General features: G+C 29.4%; 1 protein-coding gene across 1 annotated transcript in view; it reads right to left on the bottom strand.

Annotated features, from left to right (window-relative positions):
• Positions 1-1,548: 1,548 nt before the first annotated feature.
• Amph (amphiphysin) overlaps positions 1,549-21,680 on the bottom strand; it is a 62,583-nt gene continuing 42,451 nt past the window's right edge. The window contains exons 7-13 of the mRNA XM_021147865.4: positions 17,311-17,396; positions 15,046-15,222; positions 11,921-12,030; positions 10,319-10,437; positions 10,118-10,228; positions 4,659-4,760; positions 1,549-2,408 (exon numbers count right to left, since the gene is read on the bottom strand). Coding sequence (XP_021003524.1) covers positions 2,328-2,408; positions 4,659-4,760; positions 10,118-10,228; positions 10,319-10,437; positions 11,921-12,030; positions 15,046-15,222; positions 17,311-17,396 — 786 coding nt within the window. The 3' untranslated portion in view covers positions 1,549-2,327. The remainder of the gene's footprint in view (positions 2,409-4,658; positions 4,761-10,117; positions 10,229-10,318; positions 10,438-11,920; positions 12,031-15,045; positions 15,223-17,310; positions 17,397-21,680) is intronic.

Below are 21,680 nucleotides of genomic sequence, written 5' to 3'. Positions count from 1 at the left end.
TTTAATGATTGTTATGTGTAATTTTTTAGTTCAAAAAGGTACTTTGATATTAATATCAAGTAAAAGGACAGGTGTTAAAATTTCTTAAAACAAACATATGCTAAAAAGTATTTATGAAACTTTTTAAAAAAAAATACTTTGTCCTTGTCACTCTATATAGTTAGCACAGGTGTCGCTTAAATCAATGATGATGCAAATATGTATGAGGAAGGTTAAAAAAATTCTGTGTACCCTATATTTAATGTATACTATTGTCTATTTCGGCTATAGGTATTGCTTTCTATTGTTTTCTATTTATTATTAATAGTTGCTAAAGGGGGCCATTTGGTGGACACTTTAATATTTTTTTAAATAATTTTTTGGTTCAAAGGAGAACTTTGATTTTAATATCAAGTTAATGGATAGGTGTCAAAATTTCTAAAAACATAAACGTATGCTAAAAAATAATTTTTTTTTACCAGCAATGGTGGTTACGAGTAATTGATTACTTTGCAGTAATTATCAGCAATCAAATACAGTTGTAATCGATGCCAAACTCTGGTATACATACATTAAAAGTGTACATTATAATCATAATATGAATAGACACGAATATGATGATGAAAAAAGAAAGACGCCATCAAAATTTGAAGAATAATTAAAGAGAAATTGACAAACTTGATTTTTTATAAAAAGCAATTGCTAGAAGCGCATTTAAGTTTTGTCCGGCAATTAAACTGGGACTTATTTTTTAAATTTTCCTTCTTTCAGGATGAGTTGTTAGGCTAAATTTCTTTTTCTTCTTCTATTAAATAATATAAATTTGTACCCCATATTACTCATAGCTTTTTATTTCAATTTTGATAATAACTCGGATTGTATGCATTAAGGGCTGTGTTAATAGAACACCTCTGTTAATTTATTTTTAAAGTACTTTAATACACCCTTTTACTGATATTGTTATTATAATAAACTTTTGGACCGAGACGCATGTATGGTCAATATGTCAGAATTTCCCTTTTGAAACATATGAAAACGGTGAATTCCAATTTTTGGTCTTTTGTATTTTTTTAAACTACATAACTGAAGATCAAGGGAAAAGAATGGTTTACGTTCATGAATGTTGATTCTGAGAAAAATTGGGTCTGACAGAAATGGTTTTTTCCCACCATGGTTTACCTTCACTGTTTAATAACTCTCGGAAGAACCAATTTTCAATGTCAATGATTTGTCAAAACATAATAATTTTTAAAATGCTACAGAGGGTTATCCCATCGTACTTTTATGAAAAATGGACATTAACAGTTCTTTCCCCTTGATCTTCAACTGCTGTCAGGTCAGTGTTAGTCAGTTAAATTTCTAAATTATTTTAAGCGGGGGTGCCATTCCTTCCGCAGAGGATCAAAATTGTGATAGCATGTCTTCGGATCGTCCTCCGGGATGTTTCCCAGACCGTCGCCAATAGCCCATTGTGCAGCTCTAGTGCGACGTAAAGTAACAACAACAACAAATTATTTTAAAGATAATTTATAAAAAAAAAAGTTATAGATTAAGTGAGAAATGACTAACTTCAACACAGATAATATATTTATTATTCCACAGAAAATAATAAAATTCATCAAAATTTGAAGTGTAGAACCAATATCCATTACTTATCCCTAAAACAATTTATAAATGTAACATGATTTTCTTGTATTCAATTTCTACAAAGAAAATAGAAAATAAAAACAAAACACTTGGTTCTGTTACTTTTTCGAATCCTTATATTTCTGAAATTGAAATCAAGAATAAATGTAAATAGTCAACAATATGTAGTTTTTCAGTAAAAAGTTATTAAAATTATTTTTTGATTAAAATAATCATAATAAAACTTGTTCTACAAAATATTAATTTTATAAACCATAAAACTTTATGAAAAATATAGAAGTATAAGGAATTGCATGATAAATAAATTTATTTTTAATATTATAAAACATCATTGAATAAATCATCATTTGAAATTCAGTTTGAATGAAACAACTTAGCCTTTCTTAACTTAAATAAGTAACACTATTATTCAGTTTTTAAAACAATTTCAACAAGCAATTTACAAAAAGCCAACAACAATAAACTCTAGTTTTTAACTCGGAAGCAACGCCTTTTTCAATTTTAAGCTGTAATAAAGCAATGAGTTAAAGTACAATGAGTTCACGAAATACATAATTTATCTATTTTTATATTGCCAATAAAATAAACCTCTTTCTATATGTTTTTTTTACATAAGTACACGTTCTCCATTAAAAGTTCTCTAAACTTTAACTTCTCTTGTTCTTAGAGTGAATTTTTTTATTGACAGCCATCGCATTATTTTATATGGGACGGGTAAAATTGGCTGGAAATAGACCTTTCTCTCCAGTTGCTTCTTTCATTCCCATTAACCAGCCTTCCTCCTAAAATAGAATTAATTATAATTAATAAAAAAAATTAATAACAAATAGTAATGCAAATAAAGAAAGCGTACCACTTTGTTCGATTTAGATTCGTGGATCGCATAAAACATTAAGAGCGAATGCTAGGTAATCTGTAATCGTCACCCTAAATATGTATATATTTAAAATACAGGGTGTTTATATAGTCCCGGACCCATTTTGATGTTTAATAACTCATAAAATACTAAAGATATATTAAAATTAATAACATAAATGGTTAGATAGACTCAAAAAGTTTCACGACCCTTGTCAATGAACTTCCACGTGTGCCCCCTTCGTCGCACGGAGAATATCAAGTCGATAGTCAATTTCACGCCAGGTAGCGGCAAGTGTTATGAGTTATTAAACATCAAAATGGGTGTTTCTAGCATTGTTAATGTCCATAATGTGCTCATATGGGGATCTGAAAACCCCCATGAATACCGTGAGACACAAAGGGATTCCCCAAAGGTTAATGTGTGGTGTGGACTAACGCACGACCGAGTCATTGAGCCTTTCTTCTTTTACAGAAAAGACGGTCTCATCAGTCGTATACTTAGACAAGTTGGAAAACTTCGTATTTCCCCAACTAGAAGAGCTTTCAGCCACATGTCTTTTTGCATCAAGATGGTGCACCACCTCATTGGGGTATCATCGTTCGTAGTTCTTTGAATGACCATTTTCCAGGAAGATGGATTGGGCGAGGAGGTCCAATTCCTTGGCCACCCAGATCATTTGATATAACGCCGATGGACTTTTTCTTTGGGGATTTATAAAGGACAATGTTTACAGGAGGATCGTGTCGAACATTGATGACCTTAAAGCCAGAATTATAACCGCAATAGCCTCTGTGGATGCCGACATGCTTGCCGCTACCTGGCGTGAAATTGACTTTCGACTTGATACTCTCCGTGCCTAATTTCCCTGAAGAAAAAAATCTAATTTTACTTGACTAGCTTAGCTGATTAATAATTAAGAGATGAAAAAAGAAAAACGTAATCAGTACTAATTGAATCATTAACAATGAAAGAGAGTTTATTAGAAACATTAAAACCTTTTTTATTTCCGAAGAAAGTTGAGAGGAGTTAAAGGCGATTATTAAAAAACATTTTTAAGTTTCATTCTGCAACAAAACTGGCTTTGGTGTTTTTAATCCTCACTATTCCATCGTTAGACTCTAGTAAAGCATTTATCACCTCATCAATTAAATATTAATCTGAGCAACCTAATCTGTATTTTTTATATTATACATGTATATTACATACTTATTAACTTTTTCTGTAAATTGGAGGACAATTGAAAGAGTCGTCCGGACCGAAAAATGCCGTTTCAGAAAGCTCCATTTGTAGGTACAAATAATTACATCTACACATGTGCCAAATTTGTCAGTATGTCAATATGATAGAAAGTTTATAGAGTGCTTGTAATGTAATTAAACTGATGATACGCAGGACATGTCATAAATTTCAGTAAACAACTAATGATGATATGGAGAAGAAAATCCAATGAAAAAATAATTTAGTTAAACTTGCCGATAGGAAAAATATGGCAAAGTGGCTGAAAACGCATGTGAAACTGAAGTATGCAAATGGAGAAATTAAGTTAATGACAGTAGCATCTGATTTTAGGTTACAAAGGGGTTACTTAAAGTCCAAGGTCTCTCTTGGTAAACATTTCAAGATAAATTATATGTTCAGAAATTGTGAAAAATTTTGCACAACGCATGCAAGCAAAAATTTGAAACTGAAACTGTTTTAACGGAATGGTGACCGGACTAAAAAATTACGCAAGACAAAAAACACTATGAAGTGTCATCTGTAATTATATTTTCATGCCCGATCTGTATCCACATCTTTATTCCTTGTGTATCATCTATGTCTTCATTCTTTCTTACCCTTTAACAATGAGTGTATTTGACAACATCTCATTGCATATATATATTTTCTGTTTATTTATTTTTTTCTTGCACGCAACATTTTCCCATTTTTGTGGTCCCTACTTGCATGTTTCATTTCATTTCAGCTTCAGCACCGCATATCGGTGAGTTTTGGATGAAACTGAAACTATTTTCCCGCAATCTTTTCTCCTATACCTAATTTGGTGCAATTTTGATTTTAATGTTAGATTACACCAACTATATACCTCAGAGTAGGCTTAGTTTACTTATAAACATCCTGCTTTACGAAACCTCAAAATAAAAATAAATAAAATAAATAAATAATTTTGTTTTACCTGTTCTTCTAAATCCTCGTATTCAACAACACGTATTATATCTCCGATTTCGAACGATAATTCATCCACATCTTCCCCTGTATATTTGTAAGTAGCTCGAACCTATAATAAAGAACAATTTCATGGTTACAATATTTATTGCAATAAAATAAATAAATGAATTCTAGTAGATGAAAAAAAAAAAGTTAAAAAGTAACTTATATAACTTATTTTCCCCATACTTTGAGTGTCACAAATCTGAATTTGCCAAAAAAGGCATGTTTATTCAGAAAACATTACGTTTACAGTCTGTTTTCTTAACTTAAAATTTAGCCTGCTCATTTTACGTAGCATATTTTAAGAGTTTCTATTTATAGTTATTGCATCTTAGTTCGCAAAAATCCGATTATGAAGGCAAAAATAAAGTAAGCTGTGTCCATCCCGCACTCTAACTCTCGTAATTTCCTAGCACAATGAATGGTTTAACCCCTTGCCAGTGTAGCCCGAAATCACTCCAGACTGAAAGTCCGGGGTTGCTTGTTGCTATGGTAACAAGCAAGAGCACATTTTTAATGGGGGGTGAAATGGAGTAAAAAAGGTGTCGATTGGTTTACTCACGACGACCTACGCTAAGACTAAGACAAAACGATTCACCCCACACCCCTATTCGAAGTGACCTTTCCTCGTAACCATAGTACCAGCCACGACGCGAGACGGGTGTCTGGAGGAGTTCTCCTGAAAGCCGCACTATACTACGTACAGTATTTGTGATGCCCAAACTGACTTCGGGCAGGAGAAAAATTAACGTTTCTATTTTGTGAAGCCCGAGCTGAGTTCGTTTCTGATTTAGGATACTTAATTCACTATTTTCCTATGTACTGTAAAGGGAAAATGTGGGTGTTGTCCATACTGTAAGGGGATATACCATACTGTGAAAGATTTGTAAAATTTATGTATTGAAAATCATATTGTTGTGTTTTTATATTATATTATACTAGTTATATTATATTTAGCTTCAATAATAGATGACATTAGTGGTCCTAGTTTTTCTACGAGTACGACTTCAGTCGAGGGAAGGAAAATGTGGGTGTTGTCCATACTGTAAAGGGATATACCATACTGTGAAAGATTTGTAAAATTTATGTATTGAAAATCATATTGTTGTGTTTTTATATTATATTATACTAGTTATATTATACTTAGCTTCAAAATTATGTTTAATTTGCTCTAATAGAATAAGATGTGTGTGTAATCCATTACTTTTTTATGTGTATGCAAAAATTATAAATACAATAGTTATTGCATTTAAAATTTTATTTTTGTAATAAAAACCAATTTCTATCTTTTATAATAATATAAAGAACAAAATTAAACAGTCAAAAAATTTTTCTATTTTTGGGGCATTTTTTTGAAATAAATGTCACTGTTAAGGGGTTGAGAACATTAGTGGCAGATAAAATTTGGCAGGTGTGGTTTGATAAGCTTCTATTCTCAGAGTAATTAAATGCAAGTAGAGCGGCAATCATTGAAGTTATAATGCTAATTTTGATTTTTTAAACATCAGTTTTTATACTTCGAACTGACATTTCTTTATTGTTTATCACCGAATTTTACGGTGAATTTATTTGTTCGTGATTCTTAATCCGAAATTTTAGTTTGAATTTTCATGATCGGGTATCAAATTCTGATAACTCTTAGATCGTTTATTTTGGACTCAAAATTCTAGGACATTGAATTGATTTTGGTATGAGTTCTAAAATATTTCAAAAGCAATTTAAGTTTTAACATATTGTTTAATTTAAAATTGTACATGCATTTTTTTCTCTTTTAGAAACCATTTTATTACCTGTAACAGTATTTTTTGAGCAAGAAACGCATGGTTTTAAAATATACAAATTATAAGAAAATTTAGAGGGTAATTTATTTTAATTTTAAAGTGAAGTAGATCTGAAAATAGCAAAATATTAAGCTTATATATTACTAAATATAAGTGTATTGAGATTCGTATTTAATGAAAAACTTGGAAAATAGTTAAAATGCTCATTCAATTCTGTCTCTAGCTTAAACCGAATTGAAGATATAATACACAAAAAATTAAAAATGAAGAAATAACTTACGTGAATTGAGAAAATAATATCAATTAAAAACTTATTCAACTAGCGTTGATTATTTAACTTCACAAATCCTTGTTTCATTTTCAATTTTCTTCATTAAACACTTTTTACATAAAAACTTTTATTGCCAGTATTTTATATAGTTATATCTATATATTTCATATAGTTTCAGTAAGTTATTATTTAGAGTTTTATAATTACTCTGCAAGACTACATTTCAGTGTTTATAGTAAATTCGTCTGTGAGTCTTTATAATTGTCATATTGAGTCATTTGCTTTTAGTACTTAAAATTGCTATTTATTATTTCTAGTATTTTTTCATTCTTGCCGAATTATTTCTATCGTTAAGTTCGAGAAAAAGGATCAAAAATACCTCGCTAAAAGAGTACACTCTAATACATTTATTATATTTCACGACGCACACTAATTTCTTCGTTAAATTCGGTATCTGGTTAAATGTGGGTTCGTTATAAATGGTTCCCTACTGCATATATTTTCAACCTATTAGAAAATTTGATTTTATTACAATTTTCATAGCCTTCACGTTTATAAAATCAGTTTCACCGTACCGCAGTTAATCATTTTATCCAGCAGAATTGAGAAAAAAAAAATCTTAACTTCAGCTTGACACGAATCTGAATCGTTCAACTATTGGAGAGATTCCAACTTACTGTTTTACAGGTGCAGAAAAGTTATCACTTCAAAAGTCTAGACAAAAAAGAAAACTCTTCTGGAATTAGAAACTAAGGAGAATTTTCGCCTCAGAGTAAAAGTTGATATGCGAAACAAAAGGAGAGAAAAGCTCTTCCTTTTTCATTTGTGTCTTATAATGAATAAAATATAATACATAAAAGTAAATACTTAATAAAAATTATGAAATATATTTGAATCTGTTGATGAAAATTAACTATGATGTATCAAAAATGGGTCTTCTTTTCAAATTTTAGATTTTCTTTTCTTTCCTCGGCGTTCACAATTTCATCTGCTCATCAATTTCAATAGAATTTTTTTTTACGATATTTTAATACAATATTCACTTGGCTGCTCATAGTAAAGCTACTTCTATTTAATTCTGTATCGTAAAAAATGGTAAAATGTTTCTTTTTCTTTAGAACTTTGTTCAAAAACAAAAAGATTTGATCATAGTACAATACCATGAAAAATACACATAATTTTTGCTGAAATGGATTAAACAAGTGCATCAAAGATGTCACCAGGAGATAATTCAATGCACTTATTATAGCATTGGATCTGGAATTCTGGATAAACTAACCAATAAATTGCTATGTATAAGGGCGTGATCGCTTCTAAATGATGTTATTTTGATTAAAAGCAGATTTAAGACAAAATTCTGTTGTTTATGCTAAATTGTGTAACAAAATTTATCTTTTGGCTTGAGCAAAAGATTATTCATGCAAAGTTTATTACTTTTTAGTTCACCAGTAATGTCATTACCATACAAGTACGGTAATTTTACCAACTTTTTTTTCTCTGAGCACTACTGCTTACAGTAATTTTTTGCGGAAGGTTCTAAAGGTACATTATTAGCACGCAAGAATTAGTTTTTTGTTATAGTTAATTTAAATTTCGCTTTTTTTTCTAAACAGCCGTGATATTCTTTTTATTTCTATAACCGAGCGTTGGGATGATTAAGTCAACTGCTAGAATTTTCATTCTAAAATTACGGTAAAATAACTGAAAGCAGTCTGTCCATCCAAAAAACCGTAAAGTTTACGGTAAAGAATATTTTCTACCATTAAGGTTTTGAAACCGTTTTCTACTAGTATGGTTAAAACCTTAATGGTAGAAAATGTTCTTACAAAATTAATACAAAATTATACGATAGATACAATATTACCATTTACAACTGGCATGGTTTCAAAACCGTAAAAATGAAATTTAATAGATGAGTTGTGTTTTATTAAATAAACCGCGGAATGTGGTTTAATTAATTTATCTGGTTGCTTCACCTATCGTCAGACATGGTAAATACTAAACTTTTTTGTGTTAAGCAGCTTTATGGTGCAGCTATCTATACGTGAATGAGCTTATCGTATTCTGATTGTCCAGGGTCACGAATTGGAGAGTGCAAAACGCTAGAAACTCTTCATATGTTGAAGGGAATGGAGGAAATATTGCGGTGTCAGCGCTGAGACCTGAATCTCCGTTTTGTCCGTCACGATATTAGCCCTCTCGGCTATAATATTTACACAGCTGTTACGAGCTAAGCGGCTGCATTAGGTGAACCTAGTTGGTGCGATAAAATTCTAGTTGTTTAACCGTATTAGGTGAAAGCGCATAACCGTTAAGCGTTAATCGTATAAACGGTTTCGCTCACAGTTAACAGTTTGAATACAATCTTATTTATGATTATTTGACTGTTTTGTTTGTATGTGTCAAAATAGCAATTAAATTAACTTTATTTAACCATTTTATCAGAGAAATTTCTAACAATGTAGTTTTTTTTATCTTTCAGTCCGACAATGAGTTGAATTGATGCTTACAGAAAGAAAAGGCTTCAGTACTCTAACTACTTTTCGAGAAAACTAAATAGAAAACTATTTTATGCTTACTGTGGAAGATCTTAAATAAATTATCTTCATGATGTAGTGTTTAGACCACAAATACATCTTTTTAAAAACATTTTCATATAAGTTCACTGATAGGCTGTTCACCTTTCAATAAAGTTATCCAGATTCGAATCCTAGCGATGGCTGATCAATTCGAATTCCACACATGACACGCCCCGACCACAGTGCTGTCTTAAATATCCTCAGTGGTAGACGGATTTTGGGTTAGAGTCCATTTGCCATCTGGCTAAACCGTGGATGGTTTTCGTAGTTTTCCTCCCTATGTAACGCAAATGCGGATTAGTTCCATCAAAAGTACACCACGATGACAAATTTCTTCTAATACTTGATCCAGGAGTTCCCTTGTCGTTTGGATTTACAAGGGTATATAGTTGAACATTGGTAGTAGTAAACTCAGAATGGGATCAGCTATTCAACGCTGGTTATAGTAAAAAAAATGAGAGCAGTTCGAATAAATTATAAATATTATGTTTTATTTCCTTTCCGACTGGCATCTTCTCTAGTTAGATAAATAGAGAGAGATATAAGCAATTATGTTTTAAACTTTGAATTCCATTTAAATTAATCTGAGAGAAATGAGAAAATTCAAAAGAATGAGAAGTTAAAAGCTATATTATTCCTTAATTTTTAATTTTAATACTTAACTGCTCTTAATTTTTGGTTTCTCTCTAGATACTTGATTTAACGAGCAAGGGTTAAATAATACGTTGTACATTTTCTTACCAATGATCGTTTAAGTAATTAATGGTTTTTTAAAAAAATAAATAATACTTACCCTGTACAAAACTCCAGCAGGTAAATCTGTGGTTGTGGCACCTACAGGTATGTCATAAAGCTCATCAAGTTTTTGATCCTTAGAATCTCCCATTTGATTCAGCTCATTCACCTTAATATGCGGGTAAATAAATTTGATGAACATTTTTAGATTAAGTAGTGGATATTTTGAGGTATCATTAATTTACTAAGATAATCTTACCTCAACAGGCTCATAATCTTTTTCAATTTTAGCTGGCTTTCTCAGAGAATCTCTCAATGTGTTGTCTGAATTCATGGCATTGGTCTGGGATACAGTTAGAGATATGTCTCTCTTTTTATCTAAACAAAATTATTTATTAAAACTTATATCCTGATATTCAGCATTAATTTTATATTTGCTTTAAATTTTTTAAATTATAATGAAGAGGATGAAGACTATTTAAGAAAACTTAATTCGAACTTAATTGGGACTCATTTCATTCCTATTCACAGCAACAAACAATGCTCTTATTTTTTTATTCACACGAGCGTCAAATCACAATTTAAATTTTTTTCAGTGCATGTGTAAAATTGTCGATTGATGTAAATATAATACAACCGTTTTTTTTAAAAATTTACTTTACACTTATCAAATAGATAGAATTACCTTCATCAAATTAGACAAAAGTTCACTGATTATACATGCGTGGGGGAAAACAGCCCACAGACATTCATAAACAACCTAATTCATTATTTTATCCATGAAAAACACCTACATTTATGCAAAATTCATATTAAAAAAGGGACAAAAAATATTTAATAAAATTGTAGAGCGTCTCCCTTGAGGGGATTTAAAACATCTTTTTTTAGACGCAAATTACTGTTCATGTCCGGTTAAGAGAGTATCTGTCCTTGAAAGGAAGTTTATAATGGTTTCATAGTAGACTGTCAAGGACTTTGGAAATTCTTAATCCTTAATATGAGATGTCCGCCCAGGAAGAGAGTCCATAAGGTGAGATTAAATTGTACTACAGCACAGGACTAATTACATTATTTTGAAAAAGAATATAAAAAGAGAATAAGCAGAATATAGAATATAAAATCAGAATATAGAATATAAAAAACAGAATATAAAGAACGAATAAAAAAAAATATAAAGAAGAGTAAAAAAGAATATAAAAAAAGAATATAAAAAAGAAAAAGGTTTATAAAAAAGAATAGGATTTAAAAGAGCTTTTTTTAGACGCAAATTACTGTTCATGTCCGGTTAAGAGAGTATCTGTCCTTGAAAGAAAGTTTATAATGGTTTCATAGTAGACTGTCAAGGACTTTGGAAATTCTTAATCCTTAATATGAGGTGTCCGCCCAGGAAAAGAGTCCATAAGGGGAGATTAAATTGTACTATAGCACAAGACTAATTATATTATCTTTTAAAAAAGAATATAAAAAAAGAATAAGCAGAATATGGAATATAAAAACAGAATATAGAATATAAAAAACAGAATATAAGGAAAGAATATAAGAAAATATAAAGAAGAATAAAAAATAATACAAAAAAAGAATATAAAAAAGAAAAAAGTTTATAAAAAAGAACAAACTGTAATATTATTTTTTTTATAAAAAGAAATAAATTTTGTTTGTTATAACATTGTTTACTTTACTATTGTTTAGTATTTTCGTATATATAAAATGAATACTTTATTACAATATTTTTAGTTAATGCAATTTTATTTTATTTCAATAAAAGCTTAAAAACAAATATCTTGGTTTCGTTAATAGTCTATTCAATACTGTAAGATTATTCATGCTTCTTTTACACTTATATTATATTTTTCCTACTTACCAGATGGTAGAGTATTAGATGAAATGATTTCTCCATTAGATATATGTCCTGACATACGCGCTTGACTTTTCCTGAACTCAATTTCTTCATAATGCCTTGTATCACCATCACTAAATAGAAATTTTATTCACATTTTGAAAAAACAATTGCAACGTTTTTTAAAATGTTTTACCACTTAAATACTGTTCATAAAAATAAAACAGAGTAACTAGAAAAGTATTAAACCTGAATAAAAAAATAATGATTTTCAAAACTTATTGGAAAGGCAAGTGGTCGAAGAAGATGCATGAAAAAATTAAGTTTTAAAGAAATTGTTTTTAAAACCCATTATGAAGAAATTTTTGGGTAATAGGTGATCCTTGATGATTGGAGCATTTCAATAGTTTTATTTCCACTGCTAACATTTGTCTCAACTTTAGCTGACTCTCGAAGCTAGGAAGAAAAATTTCAACTGGTTCTGTAATTTAATGAGTTCTGTTTGCTTATTTGTGAAAGAAGAACAAGTACGCTAAAAAAATGGTATTGGCTAAGATTTGAAACAAAGTTGTTGCAAATAATTGCCTTTTGGTTATAAGCTGGGTTAACACTTAACTTCACTACGTCACAAAATGAAAATAGCTCGCTTTGTCCATTAAAGGGAAGCAAAGGCAAATGTCGAAATTTGCGACCAAAAGTAATTTTGCATAATTAATCTTAAAAAATTTATTTATGTAGGATAACCTTTTTAAAATGGTTTAAGAATAAAGTGCTCTTAAAACTGCCAAGCAATTATTCGAGACCGTTTTTAGGGTTGAAGTCTAAGTCGAAATTATAAAAGTTTTATTTCATTATTCTAATTAAGACAAATTTTTTTAAAACTAAATTTGTAGATTGGAAAACATATATTTCTTGAATCCACAATAGTAGCTAGCTTCTTCTTTCTTTTTTTAAATTCTAATTTCCTAATGTTAGAGAACATAGGTACTTCATCCATTTGGCCAGTCGAATAAGAAACAAATAGTTTTTGGAACAAAAACGTTTATATGTATACTATATATGTATATATATTCAAATTCGGTATTAAAAAATAGATAACGATAAAAACAGCACCAAGTGAACATAAGCATTTTTTAAAAAGAAAAATTCATGAAATATTTTATTTATATAAGGTTTGCCGAATGGAGATGTGGACTAGTGTGATGATAGAGGAATCAGAAATACAACAGCGATAGCAGCGATGTTATTTAGGGTCTTATAAATCAAAACGAGCGCAACGTAGATTACTCATAACTGTTTGCTGAGTTCACTTGAGAGCATTTCAAGTGAATGTAAAGTAGTGCTAAGATGGAAGCTTCCAGGATAGAATAATGCTCAGTAGTTAGCGTTATTGTAGAAGAAGAATATTGAAACGTTTGTTCAGATGTATTTCTGCATAGATATCACCAGTCGGAAATCTTCGATTACTTCTAATCGTATCATCATCAGTAGTACTGCATTCATTGTAGTTCATGGTGTTTTCTTATACTGGACCTTTTGTGTGACGAATGTTACTCAAAGCGTTCGGGTTTTGTAAATAAAAACGGTTAAGGAAATAGATTTTCTAAAAAATGTATTAGATTTATTGGTTAACAAAATTGGATTGGTTAATTGGCTTACAACTGGCTGCTAAAATGATATTTTTTTGAAGAAAATAAGACAATTTACATATCTCTGGCTAATTAATGAACAGTTTCTTTAACTTAATTTTATGAAAATGCAATTACTATGGTTACTTTTTATCTAAATTTTGATGATCTACAGTTTTCGTTAGAATACATAAAAATAAACAGGTAATATATACAGTTAGAAAATTTAAAACATTAGCAATATTGTAGGCCTTCAATCATTCTACACTAGCTGTCCACTTATACTTATTACTCTTTCTGTTAACAACAAATAAAAAATATCTTTAAAAATCGATGTTTATTTTACGTAATATGTGACTATTTAACACAGTAACGCTCAATCCCTTGCTATCAAGGGTTTAAGTTAAGCGAAATAGAACACATTTTGTTAATAAAGATTTATTATCAAGCTAATAACACATTACGATAGCAGTCATAACAAATATTTACTTTATAATTGCTCAATTATAAATATTTAATTATAACAAATGTTGAACCATATTAAATATTTATGTCATTCTATTAAACAAATAATTTCTGGTTAATAAACTATAACATTCGACAAAATCGTAAATATTTACGATTCAAAGCGTATTTCTTGAAGAATTTGTTTAAAATTTAAACCATTTAACAATTAATATTAAAAGATTAAGATACTATTTTAATGAGTGACACGATTATAAACTATTTATTTCTAAGAAATAAAAATTCTGTCATAAAAATATTTTTAATAGAATTTTTAAGCGTTCGTATTATCGCTACATTTTTGGAACTCCTTCCCCTCATAAAAATTTACATCTCAGAAGCTAAGGTACTATTTTAAAAGATATGAATAGAAAATATTCAAGCTAGTTAAAGTTCCATGCTGAAAATATTTATAATAAATGTTTTTTCTGTCCATTATCTATAATTTAACATCACATACTAGCTAATATTTCCGCATGAAAATTTTTTTTTTACTTCCTTTTAAGGATAATTTTATTTCACCAAAAAACATTATTGAAACAGTTATAAAAACAGTCATAAGAAATTTACAGCTTAAAAAAAGAAATAGATATTTTGAAATAAGACGCATTACTTTAAAAAAATTTTAAAATAAATTATAAAAATGTAATAATGTTTATTAAATTATAAAATATAATAATGTGTTAAAAATTGTCACATATTCTTAAATCATGTTATGTAAAGGATGGTAAAAGTTTAGTAAAATAATAGTTTACATTATAAAAGTAATAACTAAAAAGATAGATTATAGTACATGTAGTAATGCATTGGATCATTTGCTGTGAAATAAGCTGAAATTATTGCAAAATTAATGTCTTTTTGTATGCTGAACCATGAATATATACATTATATATGATATATTATATAATTTAACTTAATTATAAGACATTTGAAGATTGTATTTCTAAACATTTTCTTTATGCATCTTTGAATCAAAGTTAAAATAATATATATGAATGCAATCAGTTAATGTTTTACCTTTTAAGGATTAAAGGCGAACCTGGCTTTCTTGTCCTGTATTTTCCCTTTTGGTTTTCTAATGAAAGGTTTTCAACAACTTCTGATAGTTGGTTGAATATTTTGTTGTTTTCATTGTGAAATTGGCTTTCTGATGTGAACATGGTTTGCAGATTGGTTACTAGGAATGATATCCGGCTAAAAGCATGAATTGGCAGATTATTACACTATTACAAATATTACATAAAAAAGTACTGTAAATATTTTACTGCCCAATATTTTATTAACTAAACTCAGCATCATAATAGGAAAATAGAAAATAAATATCAGTATTATATACAATGAAAAATTCTTCAAAAAATAATCTTGCTTCTGATCATATTCTTGCATATGTATTTTTGATACTATACAGGTAATACTATACAGCTTTATTGTTTTTACGCGACTGAAACCGGTTTGCTTTTGTTTACGTTCGTGTATCAATTGGTTAACATTGTAATGCAATACGTTAAAAATAAATACAAATAGAAAGTATATAAAAAATCTCCTGAATAAAAACCTATTACATGCATAATTTTTTTTCCACATTTTCTTAAATTTTGCACTTTTGTCTTTATTTCATACGAAAGACATTTTACTAGTTTGCCTGAAGTATTTAATGTTAGAAATAATAAATATTTCAGGCAAACTAGCAAAATGATTTTTTTTTAAAATTTTGCTCTATTACTTTGATTACGTAAAAAATGGGTAAAGGATAAATATAAACGTTCTTACAATAAATAACAAAAATGTAAACTTTTTTGTGCGGAATAAATATAAAGTTTTAATTTTGTTTGATATGCATGTGTATCAGAGGTAAAAGACACATTGTGGCAAAACTTTCAATGTGGCAATTGCTCAAGAGAACCAACTGATTGATTCGCTTTCAGTATGTATCATGAGTTCTCAAAGTATTTAAACAAGGTATGTTGAGGAGTACTTAAATGTATTATAATTTTATATAGATAATTGTAACATAATTATGATAATATTTATCAAAATAAACGAGTTAGTGTGATTCCACCTTTTTTTTAAGCTTCGGTCTTCTCTTAAAACTAGTGTGAGAATCATGGTTCAAAACTAGGTACTTCATATTATTTAGCTTCGATTGCAATATATTCCGAGTAAAATATTCAAGTGGATAGATATTGAGAGAGCTTAGCGACAAATTTATTTTGTGGCAAAGGAAAAAAAAAACTGATTGTATTTGCATTAGCCTTGAATAATGTTCGCTGTAAGTGAAAAAGAAACATTCTTTTCAAATTGAGAAAAAGAACTGTCTTCAAAATTTCACGCGAGTTTTTTTTTTTTTTTTTGCTGGTTCAGGACCAAATTTTAACAAATTTTTCAACATAATATTCTCTTGGAGAAAAAGCTTCCCAAACTATTATGAAAGAAGGGTTTTGAATTGCAGGCACTGATTTATTATTGTTCCATTCTTCCGGTTTCCATTCTCTTCTTTTTAATAGCAAGCGATATCCGATGTTTTTTTGTTGTTTCAAAAACTTTTTATCTAACACAGAGTAAAATTTCAAATTAAATAACGGTAAAATTTTGCCGAAAAAAAATTTACTTATCATAATTTTTGTACAGTAATATTTACTGAAAAATCACTGAACCACTGCAATTAATGAAATATTTTATATATCTTATAATCTTATATATATTTTAAATTAGATATTATATATATTTTTAATGGCAAGCGATATTCCGTACAGTTTTGTTGTTTCAAAAGCTTTTTATATAACACACTGTATAAAATTTCGAATAGCGGTAAAAATTTTTTTATTTATTGTAATATTTTACAGTAATATTTACTGCAAAATCACTGAACCACTTCAATTAAATAAACATTGCTGCAAAAATTACGATAAAAATGGATTTTACGGATGATGCACCCAGGGTGCCAATACTTTTTACAGTAATTTGATCCGGAATTTCTTACAGTGTACTTCATAAAATTCAATGTAATAAACTATTTGACACTAAAAGTTTTTTTTCGACTGTTACGGTATAAATTTTATATACGAACTTACATGGTACCCTGCATTTTTTACTGAAACTGAACTCTTGCATTAAAACTAAAAAATAAAACTGAACTCTTACATTGAAACTTCTAAACAAAATTTACATACTGACCTTTATCTCCAAAACACTGGTATTTTATTGAACAACAACAAAAACATAAATTAAGCTTCCCTGTCAAATAAAGAATATTGATTAATTAACTGCAAAAGTAGAACTTGCCTGTCGTATAAAGCTGGTAGTTCATCGTGAAGTTCATTATTTATAACCTCATACATTTTTCTGGCTTCATCTAACCTTTCCTTTGCCTGAAATAAAGACGCAGAGTTATAACATGAAATTACATGTTAAATAACAAGAGTAAAAGAAAGTTTGCAATTACTTTTCTGAGAGTAGAATACATTGATTGCGTAAGTAGCCAAATATTTCAAGAGTTTATTTATACTTCTTAATTCAATAAATAACTGTAAAACAAATTGAACAAAGTTTAATATTTTAGACTTTTGGCTATTGAATTAAGTTGAGATAAAACTAGAGATGTTGGCATTTTGTAAAAAGGTACTAGGAGAGTCAGGTACAGTGGCAGCCGATAAATTCAGACCAGAACAAAAAATGTTTCACGGGGAATAGCTTTTGATCTAATGATCCTATTTTTACAAACTAAAATTAAATCTGTATGGTTTGAGGGAAAAGATTTGCTTATTGATGCAAATCACAATTTTGTCTATGCAATCAAACATAAATTATACTTTCTTAAAATAAACGTACCTTTTCACTGACAGATTTTGATTTATAAGGGTAGGCGCACACTAAAATATATTGAATCAACTGTTTTGTCAGAAGGTAAGTTGAAAATTTTTGTACCAAAATATTATCTAAATTTTTTATTGTATCAAAAATTTATTTTATTTATAAAATTCATTTTATTTACAAAATTAATTTTATTTATAAAATTCATTTTATTTATAAAATTCATCTTATTTATAAAATTCATCTTATTTATAAAATTCATCTTATTTATAAAATTCATCTTATTTATAAAATTTTACCAAAACTTATTTTATTGACTTAAAAACTTATTTAACAATAATTTCAGGCAAAAGACAAATTTTAATATTTATTTATTTATTTTCATTATTGAATTTAATATTGATACAAAATTTTCGGTTGCAATGTATAAAAGTTTTTATATCCGCTTAGACTAAAAATTATGAATAGTAAAATCTTAAATTTAATCAAAATGAATTGCATAGTTTCTGAGATATTTAAAAAGTGTTTAATTTTGCCGACTGCACTTAAATAATTATTTTTAATAAATACATAAACTAATGCAAAATTTTACGTAATTTAAACGATTTATTTTTGCGCATCTGAATTAAATTAAATATTTCAGTGATAAGCCCTAAATTGGAATTACTTAATGAAGGAAGAAATTGTATATTAAACTTAAAATATTGAAGTTATTAATTATTAAAAAAAATACTCACGTTGGAAGTACGATTTTTTGACAATGTGTATAAATGGGTGTGAAATAAATGAATATTGTGTAAATATATTTATCGTTGTAAATTTTGTATACTTACGTTTTGTATACTTACATTTTGTGTACTTACATTTCCAATAATGTCTCGTAATCATATTTCATGATTTATCAAACCTTATAGCAAAACAAATTTTTATAGAGTTCTATATTAAAATTCTAAATGATGAGAATATTTTCTATAAAAATTGATGCACAATGCTCTCACTTACCTTGAGTTTATCTTAGTTGTCTAAAGAGAAATGCAAAAAAATAAAATTAATACCTCTCAAGTTTGATCCAGTAAAGAATGGAATATTTAAATTTTGCGTCCTTTTGGCGCACAAAGAAAGCACCATCATGAATAAAATTCAGTCTCATACATGACAGTTAATATTTTGATTTTGTTACTTAATTTTAATTATCTATAATTTGTGAGAGTTCGTGGTTAGAGTTTAAAAATATAATCTATCTCAAAGATCAAATTTATTCCTATTAAAGGATTTATGTTTTCAGCATTTTGTGTTTCGACATTTAAAAGAATAAAACTTTGTAATAAGAATGATAATTCAAGCAATTTCAAACGAAGATTTCACTTTATAATAAGTGTGCTAAAATAAAAAACAACTATGTATGCTCTCATAATTTATGATGGTTTATTTAATTATTTAAAAAAGAGTGACCCGCTGATTCATTGAATGCATGCCTTATGGTGCAAAGCTTATCGGTTACTCAAACTATGCTTTCATATAGTACTTACTGTAGATTCTGTTTTGATTTTACATTAAAAAAGTTTAAATGAGTTAAAAATTTTATGGAATAAATTAAAATTACCGATGAGATATTTAACGAATTCTGGATTGGGTAATTTTTAATACAATCATATCAATAGAATTTTTCTGCCTATAATGTCACTAAAATATGTCATCATAGTAGTGTACAATTATTTTTGACTTCATCTAGTGTTAAAGTGTTGCTGTAGGTTGTTGTAATGCAACATTTAAACTATATATTTTAGATTAAATGTTTCTGATGTATATTTGCAGATTGTAACTAAAAAAACACTACTTTGATAGTCTTTTTCAATAAAAAATTAAAAAAAAAAAATAATAAACTGTAATAATATTTTATTCACATTTTTTAAGATGAGCAACCATTAAGTATTTTCAGTTTGTGATGTATTTAAAGAGAAAGCTATAATTGAAAGTCAATGCCGTGAACACGATACTTTGAAAATGGTAAAAATTCGGCAAAAATTTGCAAAGACATAATTAATTGGCCTACATATTAGATGTGCTCATGATTATCATTCTTCTAGATATCGCAGGAAAAAAGAACGAGAGAGAGAGAGACTTAAAAATAGGCAAAAATAATGTTAAAAAAGAGATCTATTGATTGGCAAAATTGACATTGGCTTACTCTCTGACTAGTTGATAAGAAATTTTAGCTATAAGTTCCGCCAAAACGACGTCACACGCCTACAACAAATTATGAGCCTGTGCAGTGAATCTGTTGAACTTAATACTAGCAATTTTCATCGCCCCAGCAAAGAGCAAGTCTGTTAACTTTCTTTACATTAAAGAGCTCTGTTGGCGACTTTCATATTGCTTATATTATGACATATGTAGCAATTTTTTTTTGTAGCTAAAATCACACATGAACTTTGGTATGTAGAAATTGTACAAAAAGCTTTTAGAGAGCAATGATGGCTCAGAGGATAGAGCGCTCTTCTTCCAATGAGGTGGACCGGGTTCGAATCCCAGTGATGGATGGTCGATACGAATCCGCATCCGGCTTGGACCGACGATAGTGCTGACGTGAAATCCTCAGTGGTAGACGGATCTTAGGTTAGAGCCCTCTTGCCGTCAGGCTAACCGTGGAAGGTTTTTGTGGTTTTTCTTTTCATGTAACACAAATGCGGGTTAGTTCCATCAAAAAGTCCTCCACAAAGGCAAATTTCTCCCAATACTTGATCTAGGATTTCCTAGTATTCTGGATTGGGTTCAAAATTACAAGGTTACAGAATTGAACATTAGTAGTCATTAAGAAACAAAATAAAATAAAAATCTTTTAGAGAGGTGTGATGACTCAAGGGAAAGAGTGTTCGCCTTCCAATGAGGTGAACCGGGTTCGAAGCCCAGTGATGGCTGGTCAATACGAAGTCCGTATCCCCTTGCATCGACGGCAGTGCTGACTTGAAATATCCTCAGTGGTAGACGGATCTTAGGTTAGAGCCCTCTTGCCGTCAGGCTAACCGTGGAAGGTTTTTGTGGTTTTTCTTTTCATGTAACACAAATGCGGGTTAGTTCCATCAAAAAGTCCTCCACAAAGGCAAATTTCTCCCAATACTTGATCTAGGATTTCCTAGTATTCTGGATTGGGTTCAAAATTACAAGGTTACAGAATTGAACATTAGTAGTCATTAAGAAACAAAATAAAAAAAAAAATCTTTTAGAGAGGTGTGATGACTCAGGGGAAAGAGTGTTCGCCTTCCAATGAGGTGAACCGGGTTCGAAGCCCAGTGATGGCTGGTCAATACGAAGTCCGTATCCCCTTGCATCGACGACAGTGCTGACTTGAAATATCCTCAGTGGTAGACGGATCTTAGGTTAGAGCCCTCTTGCCGTCAGGCTAACCGTGGAAGGTTTTTGTGGCTTTTCTTTTCATGTAACACAAATGCGGGTTAGTTCCATCAAAAAGTCTTCCACAAAGGCAAATTTCTCCCAATACTTGATCTAGGATTTCCTAGTATTCTGGATTGGGTTCAAAATTACAAGGTTACAGAATTAAACTAAGAAACAAAATAAAATAAAAATCTTTTAGAGAGGTGTGATGACTCAGGGGAAAGAGTGTTCGCCTTCCAATGAGGTGAACCGGGTTCGAAGCCCAGTGATGGCTGGTCAATACGAAGTCCGTATCCCCTTGCATCGACGGCAGTGCTGACGTGAAATCCTCAGTGGTAGACGGATCTTAGGTTAGAGCCCTCTTGCCGTCAGGCTAACCGTGGAAGGTTTTTGTGGTTTTTCTTTTCATGTAACACAAATGCGGGTTAGTTCCATCAAAAAGTCCTCCA

Source organism: Parasteatoda tepidariorum, chromosome 11 (genome assembly GCF_982258835.1).
Source record: "Parasteatoda tepidariorum strain Cologne lab strain chromosome 11, Ptep-v5.0, whole genome shotgun sequence".
NCBI classification, from domain to species: Eukaryota; Metazoa; Arthropoda; class Arachnida; order Araneae; family Theridiidae; genus Parasteatoda; species Parasteatoda tepidariorum.
Note: the sequence above shows the minus strand (reverse complement) of the source record. Positions and strands in the feature narration are given on the sequence as shown.